This window comes from Leuciscus leuciscus, assembly GCF_965113295.1.
Source record: "Leuciscus leuciscus genome assembly, chromosome: 8".
In the NCBI taxonomy this organism is placed as follows: Eukaryota; Metazoa; Chordata; class Actinopteri; order Cypriniformes; family Leuciscidae; genus Leuciscus; species Leuciscus leuciscus.
Genome location: NC_138732.1, coordinates 43,217,857 through 43,238,494, shown reverse-complemented (window position 1 = coordinate 43,238,494; position 20,638 = coordinate 43,217,857). Strand labels below are relative to the sequence as shown.

General features: G+C 38.2%; 1 protein-coding gene across 1 annotated transcript; it reads left to right on the top strand.

Annotated features, from left to right (window-relative positions):
- Positions 1 to 3,748: 3,748 nt before the first annotated feature.
- LOC309504517 (transmembrane O-methyltransferase homolog) lies at positions 3,749 to 15,120 on the top strand (the record flags this gene model as incomplete). The annotated part of the gene is made up of 3 exons (XM_082177671.1): positions 3,749 to 4,004; positions 4,369 to 4,565; positions 14,457 to 15,120. The coding sequence occupies 3 exons, from the start codon at positions 3,749 to 3,751 to the stop codon at positions 14,748 to 14,750; spliced, it is 747 nt and encodes a 248-aa protein (XP_082033797.1). The 3' UTR covers positions 14,751 to 15,120.
- Positions 15,121 to 20,638: the final 5,518 nt, after the last annotated feature.

The following is a 20,638-nucleotide window of genomic DNA, read 5'->3' as shown; positions in this document are numbered from 1 at the left end:
ACACTGTAAGATCTCAGATGTCACTAATGTCACACTGTAAGATCTCAGTTGTCACTAATGTCACACTGTAAGATCTCAGTTGTTATTAACTTCGGTTGTCATTAATGTCTGACTGTAAGATCTCAGATGTCATTAATGTCACACTGTAAGATCTCAGTTGTCACTAATGTCACACTGTAAGATCTCGGTTGTCATTAATGTCACACTGTAAGATCTCGGTTGTCATTAATGTCACACTGTAAGATCTCGGTTGTCATTAATGTCACACTGTAAGATCTCAGTTGTCATTAATGTTGCACTGTAAGATCTCAGTTGTCAATGTCGCACTGTAAGATCTCAGTTGTCATTAATGTTACACTGTAATATCTCGGTTGTCATTAATGTCACACTGTAAGATCTCAGTTGTCATTAATGTCACACTGTAAGATCTCAGTTGTCATTAATATCACACTGTAAGATCTCAGTTGTCACTAATGTCACACTGTAAGATCTCTGTTGTTATTAACGTCAGTTATCATTAATGTCTCACTGTAAGATCTCGGTTGTCAATGTCACACTGTAAGATCTCAGATGTCATTAATGTCAGACTGTAAGATCTCAGTTGTCACTAATGTCACACTGTAAGATCTCAGATGTCACTAATGTCACACTGTAAGATCTCAGTTGTCACTAATGTCACACTGTAAGATCTCAGTTGTTATTAACTTCGGTTGTCATTAATGTCTGACTGTAAGATCTCAGATGTCATTAATGTCACACTGTAAGATCTCAGTTGTCACTAATGTCACACTGTAAGATCTCGGTTGTCATTAATGTCACACTGTAAGATCTCGGTTGTCATTAATGTCACACTGTAAGATCTCGGTTGTCATTAATGTCACAATGTAAGATCTCAGTTGTCATTAATGTTGCACTGTAAGATCTCAGTTGTCAATGTCGCACTGTAAGATCTCAGTTGTCATTAATGTTACACTGTAATATCTCGGTTGTCATTAATGTCACACTGTAAGATCTCAGTTGTCACTAATGTCACACTGTAAGATCTCAGTTGTCACTAATGTCACACTGTAAGATCTCAGTTGTCACTAATGTCGCACTGTAAGATCTCAGTTGTCTCACTGTAAGATCTCAGTTGTCACTAATGTCACACTGTAAGATCTCAGTTGTTATTAACGTCTGTTGTCATTAATGTCTCACTGTAAGATCTCAGATGTCATTAATGTTGCACTGTAAGATCTCGGTTGTCAATGTCACACTGTAAGATCTCAGTTGTCATTAATGTCACACTGTAAGATCTCAGTTGTCATTAATGTCACACTGTAAGATCTCAGTTGTCACTAATGTCACACTGTAAGATCTCTGTTGTTATTAACGTCGGTTGTCATTAATGTCTCACTGTAAGATCTCGGTTGTCAATGTCACACTGTAAGATCTCAGATGTCATTAATGTCAGACTGTAAGATCTCAGTTGTCACTAATGTCACACTGTAAGATCTCAGATGTCACTAATGTCACACTGTAAGATCTCAGTTGTCACTAATGTCACACTGTAAGATCTCAGTTGTTATTAACTTCGGTTGTCATTAATGTCTGACTGTAAGATCTCAGATGTCATTAATGTCACACTGTAAGATCTCAGTTGTCACTAATGTCACACTGTAAGATCTCAGTTGTCACTAATGTCACACTGTAAGATCTCAGTTGTCACTAATGTCGCACTGTAAGATCTCAGTTGTCACTAATGTCGCACTGTAAGATCTCAGTTGTCTCACTGTAAGATCTCAGTTGACACTAATGTCACACTGTAAGATCTCTGTTGTTATTAACGTCGGTTGTCATTAATGTCTCACTGTAAGATCTCGGTTGTCAATGTCACACTGTAAGATCTCAGATGTCATTAATGTCACACTGTAAGATCTCAGTTGTCACTAATGTCACACTGTAAGATCTCAGTTGTCACTAATGTCACACTGTAAGATCTCAGTTGTCTCACTGTAAGATCTCAGTTGTCACTAATGTCACACTGTAAGATCTCTGTTGTTATTAATGTCACACTGTAAGATCTCGGTTGTCATTAATGTCACACTGTAAGATCTCGGTTGTCATTAATGTCACACTGTAAGATCTCGGTTGTCATTAATGTCACACTGTAAGATCTCGGTTGTCATTAATGTCACACTGTAAGATCTCAGTTGTCATTAATGTTGCACTGTAAGATCTCGGTTGTCAATGTCGCACTGTAAGATCTCAGTTGTCATTAATGTTACACTGTAATATCTCGGTTGTCATTAATGTCACACTGTACTACAGTCGAGACGCGTTAAAAACGGTTGCGCGCAATAAAACTCATCCAGAGTTTTACATCATTAATCAATGACACGTCCGGTGATGTGAGCAGCATTACACGCAGGAAATTAACTGATGGCTACAAAGAACACTAACTATAATTTTGCTCATGGCTTGTCTTGAAAAACGTAGACAATTTGACGGACGTTATATGAGAAGTCACACTGCAACCTATTTCAGGGTTTGCGTTCTGGAGCCACAAGGCACTGTTGTTCTGCGGATGATCGGGCCGGAGCACGTTGGCTGTTTTCTATTAGAACGGTGTTGTGTTAGCGGCCACCCAAATTAATAACTAATGTTCTTTGCAACGGAAGAGAATTAATCAAAACTAACTTTAGCAGGACAATAACTTTATTCTAGAGCTGCTATAAAGCCAAAACAATCTCTGTTACTTTAATTTCCTATTACCGCTGTAAAGCTGCTTTTAAACAAAGGTTAACAGCGCTATGTAAATGAAGGTGACTTGACTTGACTGCAGGACTGAGAGTCAAATCTTCTGAAATGCCAGAATTTCATTGGAGGTAAAATTTTATCGCAACAGTCATTGATCGGCTGTCGGTGAACATGACAAACTAACGATCAAAGACTTCAGATTTTAGCCTACAATCAGAGGAATCTTTTAGGATTTGCAAAATTAGTCTCAGACGGCCAAATCCTGGCCAAAATTGCACAGTGTGCACCGGTTTAAGGAAGAAAAGATCTGTGGCTTCTTCCATTTCAACTTGACCTTAACGTTTCCCCGAGTGCCTCTCTATGACCGCTTCTGTTCTCTGTTAGGGTCACTGATGTTCTCTGATGTCTCTGTTATGTTCACTGATGTCTCTGTTAGGGTCACTGATGTTCTCTGATGTCACTGTTATGTTCACTGATGTCTCTGTTAGGGTCACTGATGTTCTCTGATGTCTCTGTTAGGGTCACTGATGTCTCTGTTAGGGTCACTGATGGGGGTCACTGATGTCTCTGTTAGGGTCACTGATGTCTCTGTTAGGGTCACTGATGTTCACTGATGTCTCTGTTAGGGTCACTGATGTCTCTGTTAGGGTCTCTGTTAGGGTCACTGATGTCTCTGTTAGGGTCACTGATGTTCACTGATGTCTCTGTTAGGGTCACTGATGTCTCTGTTAGGGTCTCTGTTAGGGTCACTGATGTCTCTGTTAGGGTCACTGATGTTCACTGATGTCTCTGTTAGGGTCACTGATGTTCACTGATGTCTCTGTTAGGGTCACTGATGTTCACTGATGTCACTGTTATGTTCACTGATGTCTCTGTTATGTTCACTGATGTCTCTGTTAGGGTCACTGATGTTCACTGATGTCTCTGTTAGGGTCACTGATGTTCACTGATGTCTCTGTTAGGGTCACTGATGTTCACTGATGTCTCTTAGGTTCAGTGATGTTCAGTGATGTCTCTGCTGGTGTTCTCTGTTCCTCTGCTCTCGGCTGTGGTCGTGATGACGGCTGTTTTCCGCTCACCACTGTTGGCTCTGTGCCGTCAGCTGTATTCTGGCACACTCAGGCGTTCTCACAGGAAGGTGTGTGTCAGCTCCACTCACGCCTATGTCTTCTCCAACTGCACCCACGGACAGGCTCAGAGTGTTCTGCTGACCTTCGACCTCTATTCCACCACACACACCTCCTTCAACATCGGCCCTCAGAAAGGTCAGGCACTGGAGTCTGTTATCCTGATGTGTGTGTGCCTCCTTAAAGACTTACTAATCACACTTAATGGATGTTCTTTTCATTGTTAAAAAGGTCATCATCTTTCTTCACTTTTGTAACATTTAATTTTTGTCTTCTATGAACAATTTCTGACCCTCAAACACTGCCTTTCTAATGTCCCTTTAAGACTTCTTTATGACCAGTTATAATTGACTGTTTCTGCAGCTTAGTTTCCATGCATGTTCTTGGTTGTGAATGTTAAGAGTATGTCTACATAGTAGATGTTATATAAAATACTTTATTTAATCAGGTAATACTCCGCTAGTCTTCTGCTCTGTAGTAACACGTTCTCTTGTGGTTGTAGGTGAGTTTCTGGATGAGATTGTGAAGCGTGAAGCCCCGAGGAGGGTTCTGGAGTTGGGGACACACTGTGGCTACGCTTCAGTCAGGATTCTGCGTCTGCTCCCTCCGTCTGGAAAACTGTTGACTGTAGAGCTTGATCCTCTGACAGCAGATCGAGGGGAGGAGATCATACTAGTGGCAGGCTTCAAACACCAGCAGGTATCAGGTGTCATAGTAATATGTTGTCTTTACATGACTGGAATAGAAGGATCTTTGATCAGTAGTTGCTTGACAAGTGTAAATGAGTTTTTGTTTTAATGTAGTGTCATAATAATATGTTGTCTTTGAATTAATTCCAGTTTATTTAGATTGTTAATAAGGCAAGACACTACAGGTGAGTAAGGTAAACATGTAGATATCACCATACTTTCCTCAGTTTAACCCCCTTGCTTTTTTTCTTATCAGTGCGTATTAGAATCAAAATACTCCATTGATTTTGGTCATACAGATAAGTGTTATACATCATTCGAAACTGTTAAGTGTCTACTTGTATTTGTGTACACTCACTATAACAAAACTTTGTGCTTTTGTAAAATAAAGAAAACAAATAGGATGCGCTTTCTTCCGTCTTATTCTTTGAACTTTTTTTTTCTGAAACTCGTATAAAAAATTAACCGAAACTCAGCGAATAATTGCCTTACAGACATGAGAGCTTGAAGTGTCTAATTTTAAATGAAGTAGGTCATATCAGAAACAAATATTCTCTGTTTATGTAATCCGTATGAAACCAACAAGAGGTACAGTTTCTCATGCGTCTGCTCATTATCGTTACTGTGACCATCCACGCGTGCACAAGCGATTCACATGCTAATCGTCCACGTGTACGCTAACCTGTAACCTAACCCATCACCTCAAAACAAAGCATTAAACTTCATCATTCCCCTGATTTTCATTGAGTTTGGAAGATGCGCTATGAGAAATAAGCCTGGGATTTCCCTCAGAAGAATGCGATTGATCTACCGGAGGAAAGTAATTTATTCACTCTTACATTAGTTAGCGTGTTATTGTTACATAAACTTGTACACATTTTACTAGTTGAAATATTGGCAGACTAAAATGTCAATGGAAACATATAGAAATATAAAATATTGGCAGGTAGGCAACCTTTTAATGCTAAATAAATATTAATGTACGACACAAGGATGTTTTTATGCACTATACACTCACCTAAAGGATTATTAGGAACACCTGTTCAATTTCTCATTAATGCAATTATCTAATCAACCAATCACATGGCAGTTGCTTCAGTGCATTTAGGGGTGTGGTCCTGGTCAAGACAATGTCCTGAACTCCAAACTGAATGTCAGAATGGGAAAGAAAGGTGATTTAAGCAATTTTGAGCGTGGCATGGTTGTTGGTGCCAGACGGGCCGGTCTGAGTATTTCACGATCTGCTCAGTTACTGGGATTTTCACGCACAACCATTTCTAGGGTTTACAAAGAATGGTGTGAAAAGGGAAAAACATCCAGTATGCGGCAGTCCTGTGGGCGAAAATGCCTTGTTGATGCTAGAGGTCAGAGGAGAATGGGCCGACTGATTCAAGCTGATAGAAGAGCAACTTTGACTGAAATAACCACTCATTACAACCGAGGTATGCAGCAAAGCATTTGTGAAGCCACAACACGCACAACCTTGAGGCGGATGGGCTACAACAGCAGAAGACCCCACCGGGTACCACTCATCTCCACTACAAAAAGGAAAAAGAGGCTACAATTTGCACGAGCTCACCAAAATTGGACAGTTGAAGACTGGAAAAATGTTGCCTGGTCTGATGAGTCTCGATTTCTGTTGAGACATTCAGATGGTAGAGTCAGAATTTGGCGTAAACAGAATGAGAACATGGATCCATCATGCCTTGTTACCACTGTGCAGGCTGCTGGTGGTGGTGGTGTAATGGTGTGGGGGATGTTTTCTTGGCACACTTTAGGCCCCTTAGTGCCAATTGGGCATCGTTTAAATGCCACGGCCTACCTGAGCATTGTTTCTGACCATGTCCATCCCTTTATGACCACCATGTACCCATCCTCTGATGGCTACTTCCAGCAGGATAATGCACCATGTCACAAAGCTCGAATCATTTCAAATTGGTTTCTTGAACATGACAATGAGTTCACTGTACTAAAATGGCCCCCACAGTCACCAGATCTCAACCCAATAGAGCATCTTTGGGATGTGGTGGAACGGGAGCTTCGTGCCCTGGATGTGCATCCCACAAATCTCCATCAACTGCAAGATGCTATCCTATCAATATGGGCCAACATTTCTAAAGAATGCTTTCAGCACCTTGTTGAATCAATGCCACGTAGAATTAAGGCAGTTCTGAAGGCGAAAGGGGGTCAAACACAGTATTAGTATGGTGTTCCTAATAATCCTTTAGGTGAGTGTAATATAAAACACAGTACAATATAAAAGTGATATAAGTGATATAAGTTACACCGTAACATGATGAGTGTTAGAATGTTTAGACCAGTGTTTACTGTGAAATACTGTTGTGAATATCTGCTCAAACGTAGATGTTTATAACGTGCTAAACAACGTTTCATAGAATAAATTGTCTCTGCAGGCGCTGTGAGTTTGAGTCACTTACGCTGTGCATCGGAAAAGCAAAACGCACTAAACATTACATGTTTTTACTCAACTCACTCTATTATGTCATAAGTGTTTGAAATAATTTCCATTTGGGATCTGAAATGGCTTCTTATCACAGAATGAGGCAGACAGTATATTATTCTGAAGTATTCTAAATATAATTAATGCTATGTCAATTAGAATTGCATCATAAATATAATTTATTCTTATGAAAATACCTGTGATGGCTTGAAGAAAACAGTTAAACAATTTATTGTCGCATTTGTGTATATTGTCTTCATATTTAATAAGTCAAAGTGTTTATATCTCATTTTTATTCAGATACAGCCATAGTCGTATTAAGAATATCTTTTCTTTTTTTTCTTTTTTTATAAATGCCATGAACCAGAACAATACAATGAGACATAATCATTCAAAGTAAAACAAATACAAATACAAAGTAAATAAAGTCAAATAAAATAAGAACAGTGCCAGAGTACAAGAAAAAAAGTATTACAAACAACAGAAAAAGGTGCTACTTTATACAACATCATCCCTGCTTACAACGCTATCAGCTCTAATTGCCTTTTTACTTGTGGAATTACACAAAACTGAACAATAAAGCTTAAAATCCTTTTTAAAGCAAGAAAAGTTAGGTTTGGAGTCATTTTATGAATGTGAAACTCTCCCATTAATATCAATAATTTTATGAAGTATGTCTTATCTTTCTCAATCCCATGATCATTGAAGTGTGTCATTGTCAAATCCACTCAGCTGCAAATCAATGTTCAATTTTTCTTAATTAAACGCTAATTAAACTTAATTAAGCTTAATTAAACGCTCCACGTCAATCCAAAATATTTTTGTTTGTATGCAATGGAAAAATAAATGATATATTGTTTCCTTTTCACCTTTACAAAAATTACAAAGAGTAATCAATATCTAATTTAAAACGTTCCAGCACAAGTTTTACTGGATATATTCTATGTATTTTGGATTGACAACCAGCAGCCATGTCACCCTGTAGCCCAAGACCGGTTGCCCACTGAAGCTAAGCAGGGCTGAGCCTGGTTAGTACCTGAATGGGACACCTCCTGAGAAAACCAGGTTGCTGCTGGAAGAGGTGTTAGTGAGGCCAGCAGGGGGTGCTCACCCTGTGGTCTGTGTGGGTCCTAACGCCCCAGTATAGTGATGGGGACACTATACTGCCAAAGAGCACCGTCCTTCGGATGAGACGTTAAACCGAGGTCCTGACTCTCTGTGGTCATTAAAAATCCCAGGATGTCTTTCGAAAGAGTAGGGGTGTAACCCCGGCATCCTGGCCAAATTTGCCCAGTGGCCTCTGTCTATCATGGCCTCCTAATCATCCTCATAAACTGATTGGCTTCATCACTGTCTCCTCTCCACCAGTAAGCTGGTGTGTGGTGGGCGTTCTGGCGCAATATGGCTGCCGTCGCATCATCCAGGTGGATGCTGCACATTGGTGGTGGTTGAGGAGATTCCCCCCTTCTATGTAAAGCGCTTTGAGTGCAGAGAAAAGCGCTATATAAATGTAATGAATTATTATTATTATTATTATTATGTATTATTTTAAAAGAGACTTCTTTTACTTTATTAATGTAGAATTTATCCACTGTTCGCTAAGCATTACACCAATTTACATCTCCAAACACAGATGACCAGAAAAAGTGAGCTGGAGGGTAAACAATGTTATTAAGTATATTCCTATTGTAGTTATTTGAGACTTTATTTTGTAAAATATTTGTATTACCAAGAAATATTATACCCATGATATCTGCAAAATTTAGATCTTTCTCCTATGATGCATTTCTAAGAAGGATCAATACTTTCCGGGGGATTGCATCCATTACAACTGCAAAGTCTTTAGGTCTAACTGGTATTTTATATTTATTCAAAAATTCTCTAATTTAAAAGCTGACTAACTAATATAATATTGTTTTCAAACCAGTAATCAAAAAAGAGAGATTTATTTTTGTAAAGGATGTCTTTGTGTTTCCAAATATAATATCTCCTATATGTGAAAAGTCATGTTTGTAGGCCAGTGTTCATGCCATGAGAGCTTGTTTATGAACTTTTGCAAACTTAAACAGTATTTTTTTCAAATGAATAATTACACTTCAATAAAAATGAAAGGTCGCCCAATTGTTTAAATAGATAGTTAGGAAAGGAATTCCAAATACTCTCTTTATTTTTTAAATACTGAATAAGCCAATAGCATCATAACTCAACACCTCTAAACCTCCATGATCTTTGGGATTGCATAACATTTATTTTCTCAAATAATGTGGCTTGTTTTTCCAAATAAAATCAAAAAGCATTTTATCCAATTGTTTGGTCACTTTAGGGGGAATATCCAATGATAGACACATAGACTGATCTGGAGATTCCTTCAGCTTTTGACAAGAGTACCCGCCCCTGGATTGACAGATCCCTTTGTAACCACGCATTAAACCTCTTACTAGTTTTGTTAATAATTGGATTGAAGTTTAAATTATTATGCAGATTTTCATCTTTACATAATAACAACTCATGATATGTAACTTGATTTGCAATTGGAATATTACAGAAATTAGTTAAACTACATTCTTTTAGAGGAAACAGAACAGATTTATTCATATTCATTCCTAGCCCTGATACATCTGAAAATTATTTTATGCATTTCATTGCTTTAATTATTTCATTCCTATCTTTCAAAAATAAAGCAGTGTCATCTGCAAACTGACACGACTTAAATGTTTTCCCTAATGCTGTAATTCCTTGAAAATGTCCTTTTTTAATGTGAAGGGCCATTATTTGCGTTGCTAACTAATACATAAATGGGGAGATCGGACACCCTTGTCTGATCCCTCTACCTATCTCAAATCTGCCAGAAGTCCCCCTTGATAATTTTACAGAACTGGTACATCCTCTGTTTAGGGTTTTGATAGCTTTCTGAAAATAACTGCCAAACCCAAGAAATGCAATTGCTTTAAAGGGAAACTAAACCCTAAAACAACTTTTTTTTAGTTAATGATCTGCAAGACTGGGGCTTTATTAATGCTGTTCATTGATTCAAGTAATTTTTTTGACGTTTAGGTTTAAAGTGTTTTAATTCTACAATATATGGTGTAAAAACGTCTGAGTGCTGCCCTCTTCAGGTTGACAGTGGCTACTGCAGTTGAATTTTCCCATTGGAAGTTGTGGTGGCCTGTGACATCAGAGGGTACCAGCTAACCACGCCCCCTTGCCTACAGAGAGATACGTCACAGATGCACGCCCCCTCTCCACTGGGCTCTGCATACTTTTCCAGCATTTTTCAAATATTGCCAGTGGGTGGAGTCAGGCTCTGACAGGGGTTTAGTTACCCTTTAAATAAAAAGTTGTGTTCTATGGTCTCAAATGCCTTGTGAAAATCTATAAATAAGATAAAACTATCTAAAACATAATCATTGTAGTCTACCATATCTAGCATCAATCTAATAGTATTACTAATGTGCCTTCCTTGAATAAATCCAGTCTGTTCCTCATCTATAATATTTTCTAATCCTTTTTTCAGTCTTTTGGCAAAGATTAAAGCAAATAATTTGGCATCATTATTTAATAGACTAATGGGTCTCCAATTCTCTAAACAAAGAATATTTTTGTTTGGCTTTGGAATTAATGTAATAACACCTTGTTTTAAAGAGGAGGGCAGTTCCCCTTTTCAATAGATTCTATAAATACAGCCAGCAAAAATGGAGCCAACTTATCTCGAAACACTTTATAAAACTCACTGACAAGTCCATCATTACCTGGAGAACGGTTATCTTTAAGGTTCTCTTTACTTTCCTCCAATCTTAAATCACCATCACAAAACAATTTAAAATCATCCTCAATAACTTTGGCTTTATCTAATACATTATCTAGAGAGTCATTCAGATCTGAAGACACAAAGTTGTGAGCGTACAGACCTTTGTAAAACTGAGTAATGAACTGTGATGTCTTCTTTTCATCCTCTGTGACTCTATTATTAATGAACAATTTGTTTATAGAGGTCAATTCACCATTTATTTTTTCCAAATTAAAAAAGTACTTAGTATTTCTTTCCCCTTGTTCCAACCATTTATATCTTGATCTGATAAATATTATCCAGTTGTACTTGTAACGATGATAAATCCATTAGTTCCTGTGTGTTAAAATTTTCTTCTTCTTGATAGGCGCATTATTTCTTTGATAACGATATATTCTTTTTGTCTTAACTAAAGCAATCGATTTCCCAATTGAAATAGCTAGCTTCCTAATTTTGTATTTCAAATAAACTGATACCATCAGTTTAAAATTGTGATCATCTAATAACTTTTTATTCAATTTCCAATAACCCCTTTTTAATTTAGATTCATCTGGGCTGTGAATATTTATCAAGAGTGATATTGTCCTTCTTGTCAGTTAAGACTGACGGCTCAATAGAAATCATCTGGACACACTGTTCCAGTTCATGTGATATTATGCGTGATTGTTTGGAATAATCTTTGTTGCTCCATGTGTATATTCTTTTGTCTGGATTTTTGAGTCTCCAGATGTCAACTAAACCAACACGGGTACATACATTTCTGATTTCACAACGAGTTTCATTGCTTCTTGATGGCCATCATCCAAATCCTCATCAAATACACTATTGAAATATCCTCCCCATGCTATTTTTGCTAAGGGAAATTTAGTTATGATTCGTTTCAATTTAATTTCTATATTTTTGAAAAATGTTTCATTAAGCGTCTATTATTGGTGGCATATGAATTCACAAGAGTGTAATGAGTTTGGTCAATGTTAACATGCAATATTACCATTCTTCCCAAACTATCGATTTCATGGATAAGAACCTGACCTCTGAATTTTCCTTTTAGTATAGCGCCCCCTGCAGATCTATTACTGAAATGTGAGAACCATATGTCATTTCCCCATTAACTTCTCCAAAACTTTTCATCTTCCTTACAAGCATGCGTTTCTTGCAAAAAATAATTTTTTATTAATTTATTTAGGACACCCTTTCCTTTACTAAATAAAAATAAGGATTTCCTTTTCAAAAGATCATGTAAACCTCTGGCATTACTCAAAAAAACTGAAATGGACGTCAAAGTTTACATGGGTCTATTAAAACTATTGTTTGTTGCATAAATATCTACTATATAATGCTTTGCAATATACCTTGAAAAATGAACAACCTATAAATACAAATTGTATACTTATAGTTGCATATTAACACAAAAGATGGTTTAGCAAACACATTTTTAAATGTAATATACATTGTATACTGTAGGTAGCCTACCATTCCTAACATAACTTGTTACCTATAAAGCCTACATAGGCTACTGCAAACTCACAAGTAAGAAAGTTACTTGCTCCAAGTACTCTACATTTCAGTTACTGAAACATCAGACAACTCAAACCTCTTTCTTATCTATGTAAGCCTTGGTACATACAAAGTACGCTCTCTTTCCCTCTTTGCGTGCTTTTTCAACAAGTGGCCATAACTTGGTGTGTGCTTCTTTGTCTGCAGCCGTCAGATCCTCTTTAAAACAGAGATGCTTTCTTTGTAGATATTCATTTGCTTTGGCATTTCTCCATACCAAGTCTCTTGCCGTCCATGAAAGAAACCTGATGATCAGTTGTCGCGGAGTGATGTTGCTCTTCATCTCTGGAGGTTTGCCAATCCTGTGGACTACATCGATGACACCTGTCACAAAGGTGCATTCAGTTTCTGGAAGGATCTCTTTGCATATTTCTATCACAACCGCTTAACATCTTCTTCTGATCTCTCAGGGGATCCATAGAGATGCGAGTTATATCGCTCAGCATTGTTTAACTTCTGCTCCATTTCGTGAATCTTCTTTTGATATTCCACGCTCTGTGTTTTAAGACATGCACTTTCCTCCTTTAAATGCAATGTCTTGATAACAGTTATCGGGTGATTTTTTTTTTTGGAGTCCTTCGATTTGTAGAGTGTTTTGTTTGACTGCCATGTCAATTTGATCGGATCGTTCATAGATTTTTGCCGTCAGAACACGAATGATGTTCTCTTGCATCACAGTCAAAAAAAGTTCATTTCCTCCTTTAGTCTTAGCTTTCTTTGGTGGACGTTTCACTGGAGTATTAGGATTTGTATTACAGGTACCTCCTTCAACCACTTTACAACTATAAGAATGGAGATCATTAATACACCTTTTTTCACCTTTCGCGGTGTCCGTCGACCAAGCGGCTGAGAAAGTACCGTTTATACACAAACCTGTTGTTAAAAGTCTCCAATAGTGTCTTTACAAATGCATAACTAGCAATACTAAGCAACCATACGATTTAAATCTTATTAAATGAAGTGGACCCTATGTTTCTGTCTCAGCTCAAAATACCACAACCGCTCACGTCGCCGTCTTGAGCCGACTCCCCGAACACCATAGGAATATCCTTGAATCCTAACAGATGATGTCAACAGAGTCAATGATGGAGAGACTCAAGAAGAAGTGACAGCATGTAGAAGCAACAGGACATTTCTGAATGGTTAGTTGATGAATTTATGAAGCTGATGTGCAGTTATCTTCTAGTCATTGATTAGCATATTCTGTCTTGATAATCTATAAATCGTGTTCAGGGGGCGGGGTTTATGTAAATTCTAGGGTTAATGATGTCACTAACCTGGGAGGAATGTTGTGTAGTACATTTTAGTCTAGCAACAGTTCAACTGCAATATGAAGTTTATGCAAAAATAACACTCTAATATAATTCAGAATGCATTTCTTACCTTAAAATCGGTCTTATCTTCAAATCGCCGCCTTCTTCTGAGGTAAATCCAATGTAAGCTCACATCATGTCTTCCAAACTCGACGAAAAGCAGAGGACTGATGAAGTTTGGTGATTTGTTTTTGAGGTAATGAGGGCATTTACAGGTTTGCGTTCCTTCACGTGGACAATTTGCATGTGAATCTCTTTTGTGCGCATGGGTGTGGTCACATTAGAGCTAATGAGCTCTCGCTTGAGAAACTGGACATCTTGTTGGTTTCATACAAATTACTTAAACATTTAAGTGTGTACTTTTAAATTATCTTATTCAAAACGAAAACAAATATTCTCTGTTTATGAAGGTACTGTATATTGCTCACTTTTGTGTGAGAATTATTCGCTGAGTTTTGTTTCAGTTTATAGACGTGCTCAAGAACAAAAAGTTCACGGAGACGGAGAGGCAGAACGCACACCCTGTTTATTTTCTTTATTTTACAAAAGCACAATGTTTTGTTTTGATTGTAAGTGGACACATACAAAAGTAGACATTTTACAGATTCTTTTCATATTTCTTTTTTCTGTATGACCATAAATGACGGAGTAATTTAAGTCTATTGTGCTACTATGACCACCGGCGTGTTTGTCGACCCCTAAGGGTTAAAAAGCCTTACATTTTATTTTTAAAAACCCTTTATATACCGTGTGGTAAAATGACCTCAGCATGTTTTTGCTCAGTTTCAGGTACTGACATGCTCCTCGGCTGAGGCCATCTCTTCTTTACTCTCTCACACTGGGAATGATCTTCTGGATCTGGTTCTAATGGATCATGACCCTGAGCTTTACCTTCAAGACCTGCTGGCCTTACAGAGAGGGAATCTGCTCTCGACCTCCTGTGTTGTGTTGATCAACAGAGCTCTGACGCCTGGAGCTCGAGACCTTCTGGAGTACGTGACAGCCAGACCACAGAGCTTCAGCGTGGGCAGACAACTCGATGGATTGATGGAGATACGCTGTCATACGGCTGCCTGACCTGAGGCGTCTGTGTGCTGCAGGAATGAGTCGAAAACCCACAACTGAGTTCGCATTTTAGCACTTCTGGTTCCATCGTCCAAGTCAATGGGTTTTTGGTAAATCCCTGAAATAAGGTATGGTTAACACAAGTTCAAGATATTTTCGTGTTTCAATCTACAACAAAAAGGAAAACTCCACTCATCCACTCACTTGTGTGTAATTATTATATGCTTGCTTATTTAATTTGTTCTTCTGATATGATCTTGCAGTTTTCTTACTAGTCGGGTCTCAGGACTAAAAAGTAGCGATGTTAATTTTGTTCATCTAATGTTCAAGTATTTACCTGTTTGTACATGTTCAATATATAAATAAAATGAATAAAAATCTACTCACTACCCTTTTGTCAAGAAATTAGTTACAATTAATCATTTAAGTGGAGATTGAAATTTTACTTATAAAGATAAATGGGATTTTTATTTTTATTAAATTTTTTTATAACCCAGTTAGCAAGCAATCATTGAAAAAAAATGTAAGGCGTCAAAGCTAATTGCATTGAATTAATCCTATTCAATATCACTTTTACACCTGCAATTAATGTTGAAACAATGGTGAGATTTCAGCAAAAAACAATGCAAATGTCACTGAATCAACGTTACACTATGATGTTGATTCTGAATCACTGCTGTTGAATCAGTATTGAAATTAACAAAAAGAGTGATTGGTAATATTGTTCGATCAATGTTAAAATATGATGTTGATTCTAAATAACTTTTATTGAAAATACAACTGAAATGTAATGTCAAAAAGCAGTTGCCATCTGATGTACCGTAATATACACTTCAAATTATACATCAACAAATTCCTGACCATTTCAAAGTTTTGGGGGGAAAACCTTTTAGAATAAAAATGACACCTTTCCAGCAGTTGAATCCCTTTACAGTTTATGTAGTTTAACGCAACCAATGACAAAAAGATACAAAAGACCATTCTTTAAAAAGTAAAAGTGGGACAAAATGACAACAACCTTTAAAATATAATTAGTTTCAGAAGTTTAATGTTATTATAAATACAAGTGTCCAACAGTTAAGGTTTTAAAAATCTGGCTTACATCAGACGACTGCCTCTTTTCCTTTGGGTTCTCTGAAATCTGAAAAAGAAAGCAAGATGTCACCTAAAGGGTTAGTTCACCCAAAAATTAATTTTCTGTCATTAATTACTCACCCTCATGTCGTTCCAAACCCGTAAGACCTTCGTTCATCTTCAGAACACAAATGAAGATAATGCTGATGAAATCTGAGGTTTCTGAGCCACACATAAGCAGCAACCTCATTGCAACTTTCAAGGCCCAGAAAGGTAGTAAAGATCCTTAAAATAGTCCATGTGACTACAGTGGTTCAACCTTAATGTTATGAAGCAACGAGAATACTTTTTGTGTGCAAAAAAACTACTTTACTCAACAATCTCTTCTCTCATGTCATTCATCTACGCTGTTGACGTAGTAAACAGTGCAGCGCTTCCAGGTTCTGCGACAGAATGCCGACTCACTATTGGCCGTCGCTGGTCACTTGAGTACCACGACACATAATACCTATTTGTGGTTATAACTATTAAGAGTATGATTATTTATAAGACACAATGAACATCATTTTATCCACTTAAGTTATATATCCCATAGTTTTACTCTCACTTTCCTTTTACTTTCCCAAGTGTCATATTTTGACATTGTTAACTTAAGTTCTGCACAGTATCATACTACATTTACATTTACATTTACATTTAGTCATTTAGCAGACGCCTTTATCCAAAGCGACTTACAAATTAGGACAAAATTCTGCGAGTCATCATAAAGAGGCAAAAGCAACAACAACGCAAGAAGTGCTCAAAATACGAAGTTCAGGTATTATTCAGAGTAGCATAAGCCTGATAAAGTGATGTTTCAAAGGGAAAGGACATTTTTTTTTCTTTTTTTTTTTCTATAAGGTTCACGGAAGAGATTGGTTTTCAGCTGTCTTTTGAATGTTGTCAGGGATTCTGCATTCCGGATGAGGGTGGGGAGAGCGTTCCACCAGCACGGAACTGTGAATGAGAATGTTCTGGAAAGTGATTTTGTGGCTTTCTGTGATGGAACCACGAGACGTCGCTCGTTGACCGATCGTAGGTGTCTGGTAGGGATGTAGACTCGTAGGAGTGAGTGAAAGTAGGAGGGAGCTGAGCCTGTGATAGTTCTGTAAGCAAGCGTCAGTGCCTTGAACTTAATGCGAGCAGCGAGAGGTAGCCAGTGCAGAGAGATGAACAGAGGAGTGACGTGGGCCCTCTTGGGCTCGTTGAAGACAAGACGAGCTGCAGCATTCTGGATCATCTGTAGGGGTTTGGTTGCACATGCTGGAAGTCCAGCCAGAAGAGCATTGCAGTAGTCAAGCCTAGAGATGACCAGGGCCTGGACGATAAGTTGTGTTGCATGCTCAGTTAGGAAAGGCCTGATTTTCCTGATGTTGTGCAGTGCAAACCTGCATGATCGAGCTGTCTTTGAAATGTGATCTGTGAAGGTCAGCTGGTCATCAAACGTTACTCCAAGATTTCTGACTGATCTTGATGGGGTGATTAATGATGACTCTAGCTGGATGGTGAAGTCGTGCTGTAGAGACGGATTGGCAGGGAGGACGAGAAGCTCAGTCTTTGCCAGGTTGAGCTGCAGGTGATGTTCCTTCATCCATGTGGAGATGTCCGCCAGACAGCTTGAGACCCGTGCAGCTACTGTGGGATCATCTGGTTGAAAGGAGAGGAAGAGCTGCGTGTCATCAGCATAGCAGTGGTAGGAAAAACCGTGTGCCTGTATGATGTGTCCCAGTGATGTGGTGTAGATGGAGAAGAAGAGGGGACCAAGAACTGAACCCTGGGGAACACCTGTGGTCAGCTGATGTGCTCTGGATACCTCACCTCTCCATGCGACCTTGAAGGACCTACCTGTGAGATAGGACTCAAACAATACTACATCTTATGCCTGGTCTCTGTCTTCTTTTAAAAGACATCTCCCTTGTCCCTCATTTCACATTTTGTACAGACGGCCCATTTTCATTGTTGCACAGCGGTTTCCTTTCTACCTAGTTAATTACGTTGTAGCTCCGTATAGCTTTGTTTTTAAAGGAACACGCCGACTTTTTGGGACTTTAGCTTATTCCCCGTATCCCCCAGAGTTAGATAAGTCCATACATACCCTTCTCATCTCCGTGCGTGCCGTAACTCTGTCTGACCGCCATCGCTAGCCTAGCTTAGCACAAACACTGGAGGTAAATGGCTCCAGCTAGCATACTGCTCCCAATGAGTGACAAAATAACGCCAACATTTTCCTATTTACATGTTGTGATTTGTATAGTCACAGCGTGTTCAAATAACAAGGTCACATGAGACACAGCCATCTTCTAACCGTATACATACTGGGAACTATATTCTCAGAAGACTAAGCACTGCTACTTCTGCGGAGTGATTTACTCCAGCTCTGAGGAACTCTCTGCTCCTCACCACCGAGCTGCTCAGGTGCTGCGAGCAAATCACTCCGCCCAAGTAGCAGTGCTTCGCCTTCTGAGAATATAGTTCCCAGTATGTATACAGACAGAGTTACGGCACGCACGGAGATGAGAAGGGTATGTATGGACTTATCTAACTCTGGGGGATACGGTGAATAAGCTAAAGTCGGCGTGTTCCTTTAAACTCTAACATATCAGGGACTACCCGTATGCAGGCGATGCCGTAATGTACTGGGCGGGTCTAGGAGGCCTTTTCAGAGGCTTATTTAGGACGGCCATACCACTGTTAAAAAGAGGATTCAGCATCGCTAAACCCCACCTAAAATTGGCTTCTAAAAATATAGTAAGCGATGTCGTCTCAAACGCATTGTCAAGATCGTATACCAATAATGCTCAAGCTCAAGAAGTTCCTCCTGAACCAAAACAACCAGCTCATGCTGCGTTCATGCCGTGTCGTAACCAGAGCTGTTCACGTCCTCAGACTCAGATTTATGTGTTTCTGTGTCACAAGTTTCACAAGTTCTCACACTTGTGAGTTTTGCAAGGGACTTTTACTGGCTTTTCCCAAATCACGGAAGTGACCTCGACGTCCAGGTTAAGAGTAGCAAGTGTTATTTAAATAAACTCCTGATGCACTTACAAACTTTCCAATGCCTCGTTTTATGAGTACAGAACCTATTTGTACTACTGTAGAAGTTTGGTACTATTCTGGGCATTATTAGTGCGGTAATTTACGAGATACATCCTTGGATACATTAGCGCCTGCACTAAGTCATCCGGCTGACATCTCTAAATAAGCTCTAACTTTAATAATGTTTAACCAAGGGGAAAAGGCTTCTGTGGGGTGTTTGGCTCGAGGTCATGGAGCAAAGGACCCTAGATTTTACTCCGAACCATCCCTTTAATTCAAGAGAATGTAGGACTGTATGATGCTTCTGAAATAAGTCCAAAAGATGTGATTAATTGTTTTTGTAAATATGCCTAATCTTATACATCATGTACAGTCTATAAGTGTATGATTTAACTTTTCCCCATGGTCTAGTGTAATTAAAAAAAATAAAACTATATAAATAATATACTTGTAGAATCGCAATTCTTAAAAAAATCACAATACATATAGTATCGGCACCCATCGTGATAGTATCTAATCGTCCCAGCCCTAATGTATAGTCAGATTACTTCTTTTAAAAAAAACTCTAGGCTACAAGATGCAGTAAAAAAAAAAAAAAAAAAAAAGTTTTGTGAACAAATGTTTACTATGTGTTATATGGCCTTATTTCAGTGACTTATTATTTTAAAGCCACGCATAAACATTATTATATCAAAACTACAAACTTTTATGTACATGTTGTCACATATTACTGTAGCCCTGTTTGTGCTGAATACAGTGTAATCAGACTTTTGCCATTAATATGTTTTTAAGCAACTGAAAAAGGCACACATGTCAGAGCATGTCAAAACTTCTTCAGGGCCCCAAAAACCCCTTAGGGCCCAGAGGGTTAAAGGGCCACCGCTTATTTCACTAGCTCTGGCTTATATGGCTGTTCTAACGCCTTCATCTGAGGCCGTCACACCCTGGTGACCAGGAAGAGAACTGCAAAGTAACTATAATCAGTCAGTAACAGTGAAAACACAATCATCTATGTGCCCATCTCATGCTGTATGTCACATGACTTATTAAACCCTCAGTGATTCACAAACCTCACTGACCGTCCAAATCACTCAGTAATCAGCCAATTCTGTCCAAATACAATGATTTACTCTTACTTTGTTAAAGAGATGTTTAAGAGATTTCATGAGGCAAACTCTGATGCTCTATAATTTCTAATATAATTTAGATGGAATAATTTAATGTTGTTTTCAAAACATTTTGAAGTTGCTAAGATAAAAGTGTTAAAAGCCTTAAAGGAATAGTTCACACAAAGATATACATTCTGTCATCATTGATTCCCCCTCATGTAGCTTTAAACCTGTGTTTTTCTTTCTTCATTTCTTTCGTCTGTGGAACATAAAAGATGATATTTTGAAGAATGTTGGCAACCAATCAGAGACACTGAGATATTTCTCAAAATATCTTCTCTAGTGTTTCCACAGAAGAAAGGCATACATGTTTGGTATGACATGAGGGCGAGTAAATGATGACAATTTACATTTTATTTTGGGTGAACGAGCCCTTTAAATATACATACACTGGGACAGTTTCTGTCTTTATATATTAGACCAGCATGATTTCTTCTCAAACAAATCTGAAGATCACTCATACGCTTTTATGTTTAACATCTAAACTTAAACTTTTTTAAGCATAAGAATCTCTGGATCTGCTTGTAGCTTCAATAATACTTACAAAAGAAAAGTGAACTTTTCAAACAAAACTAATTGCTC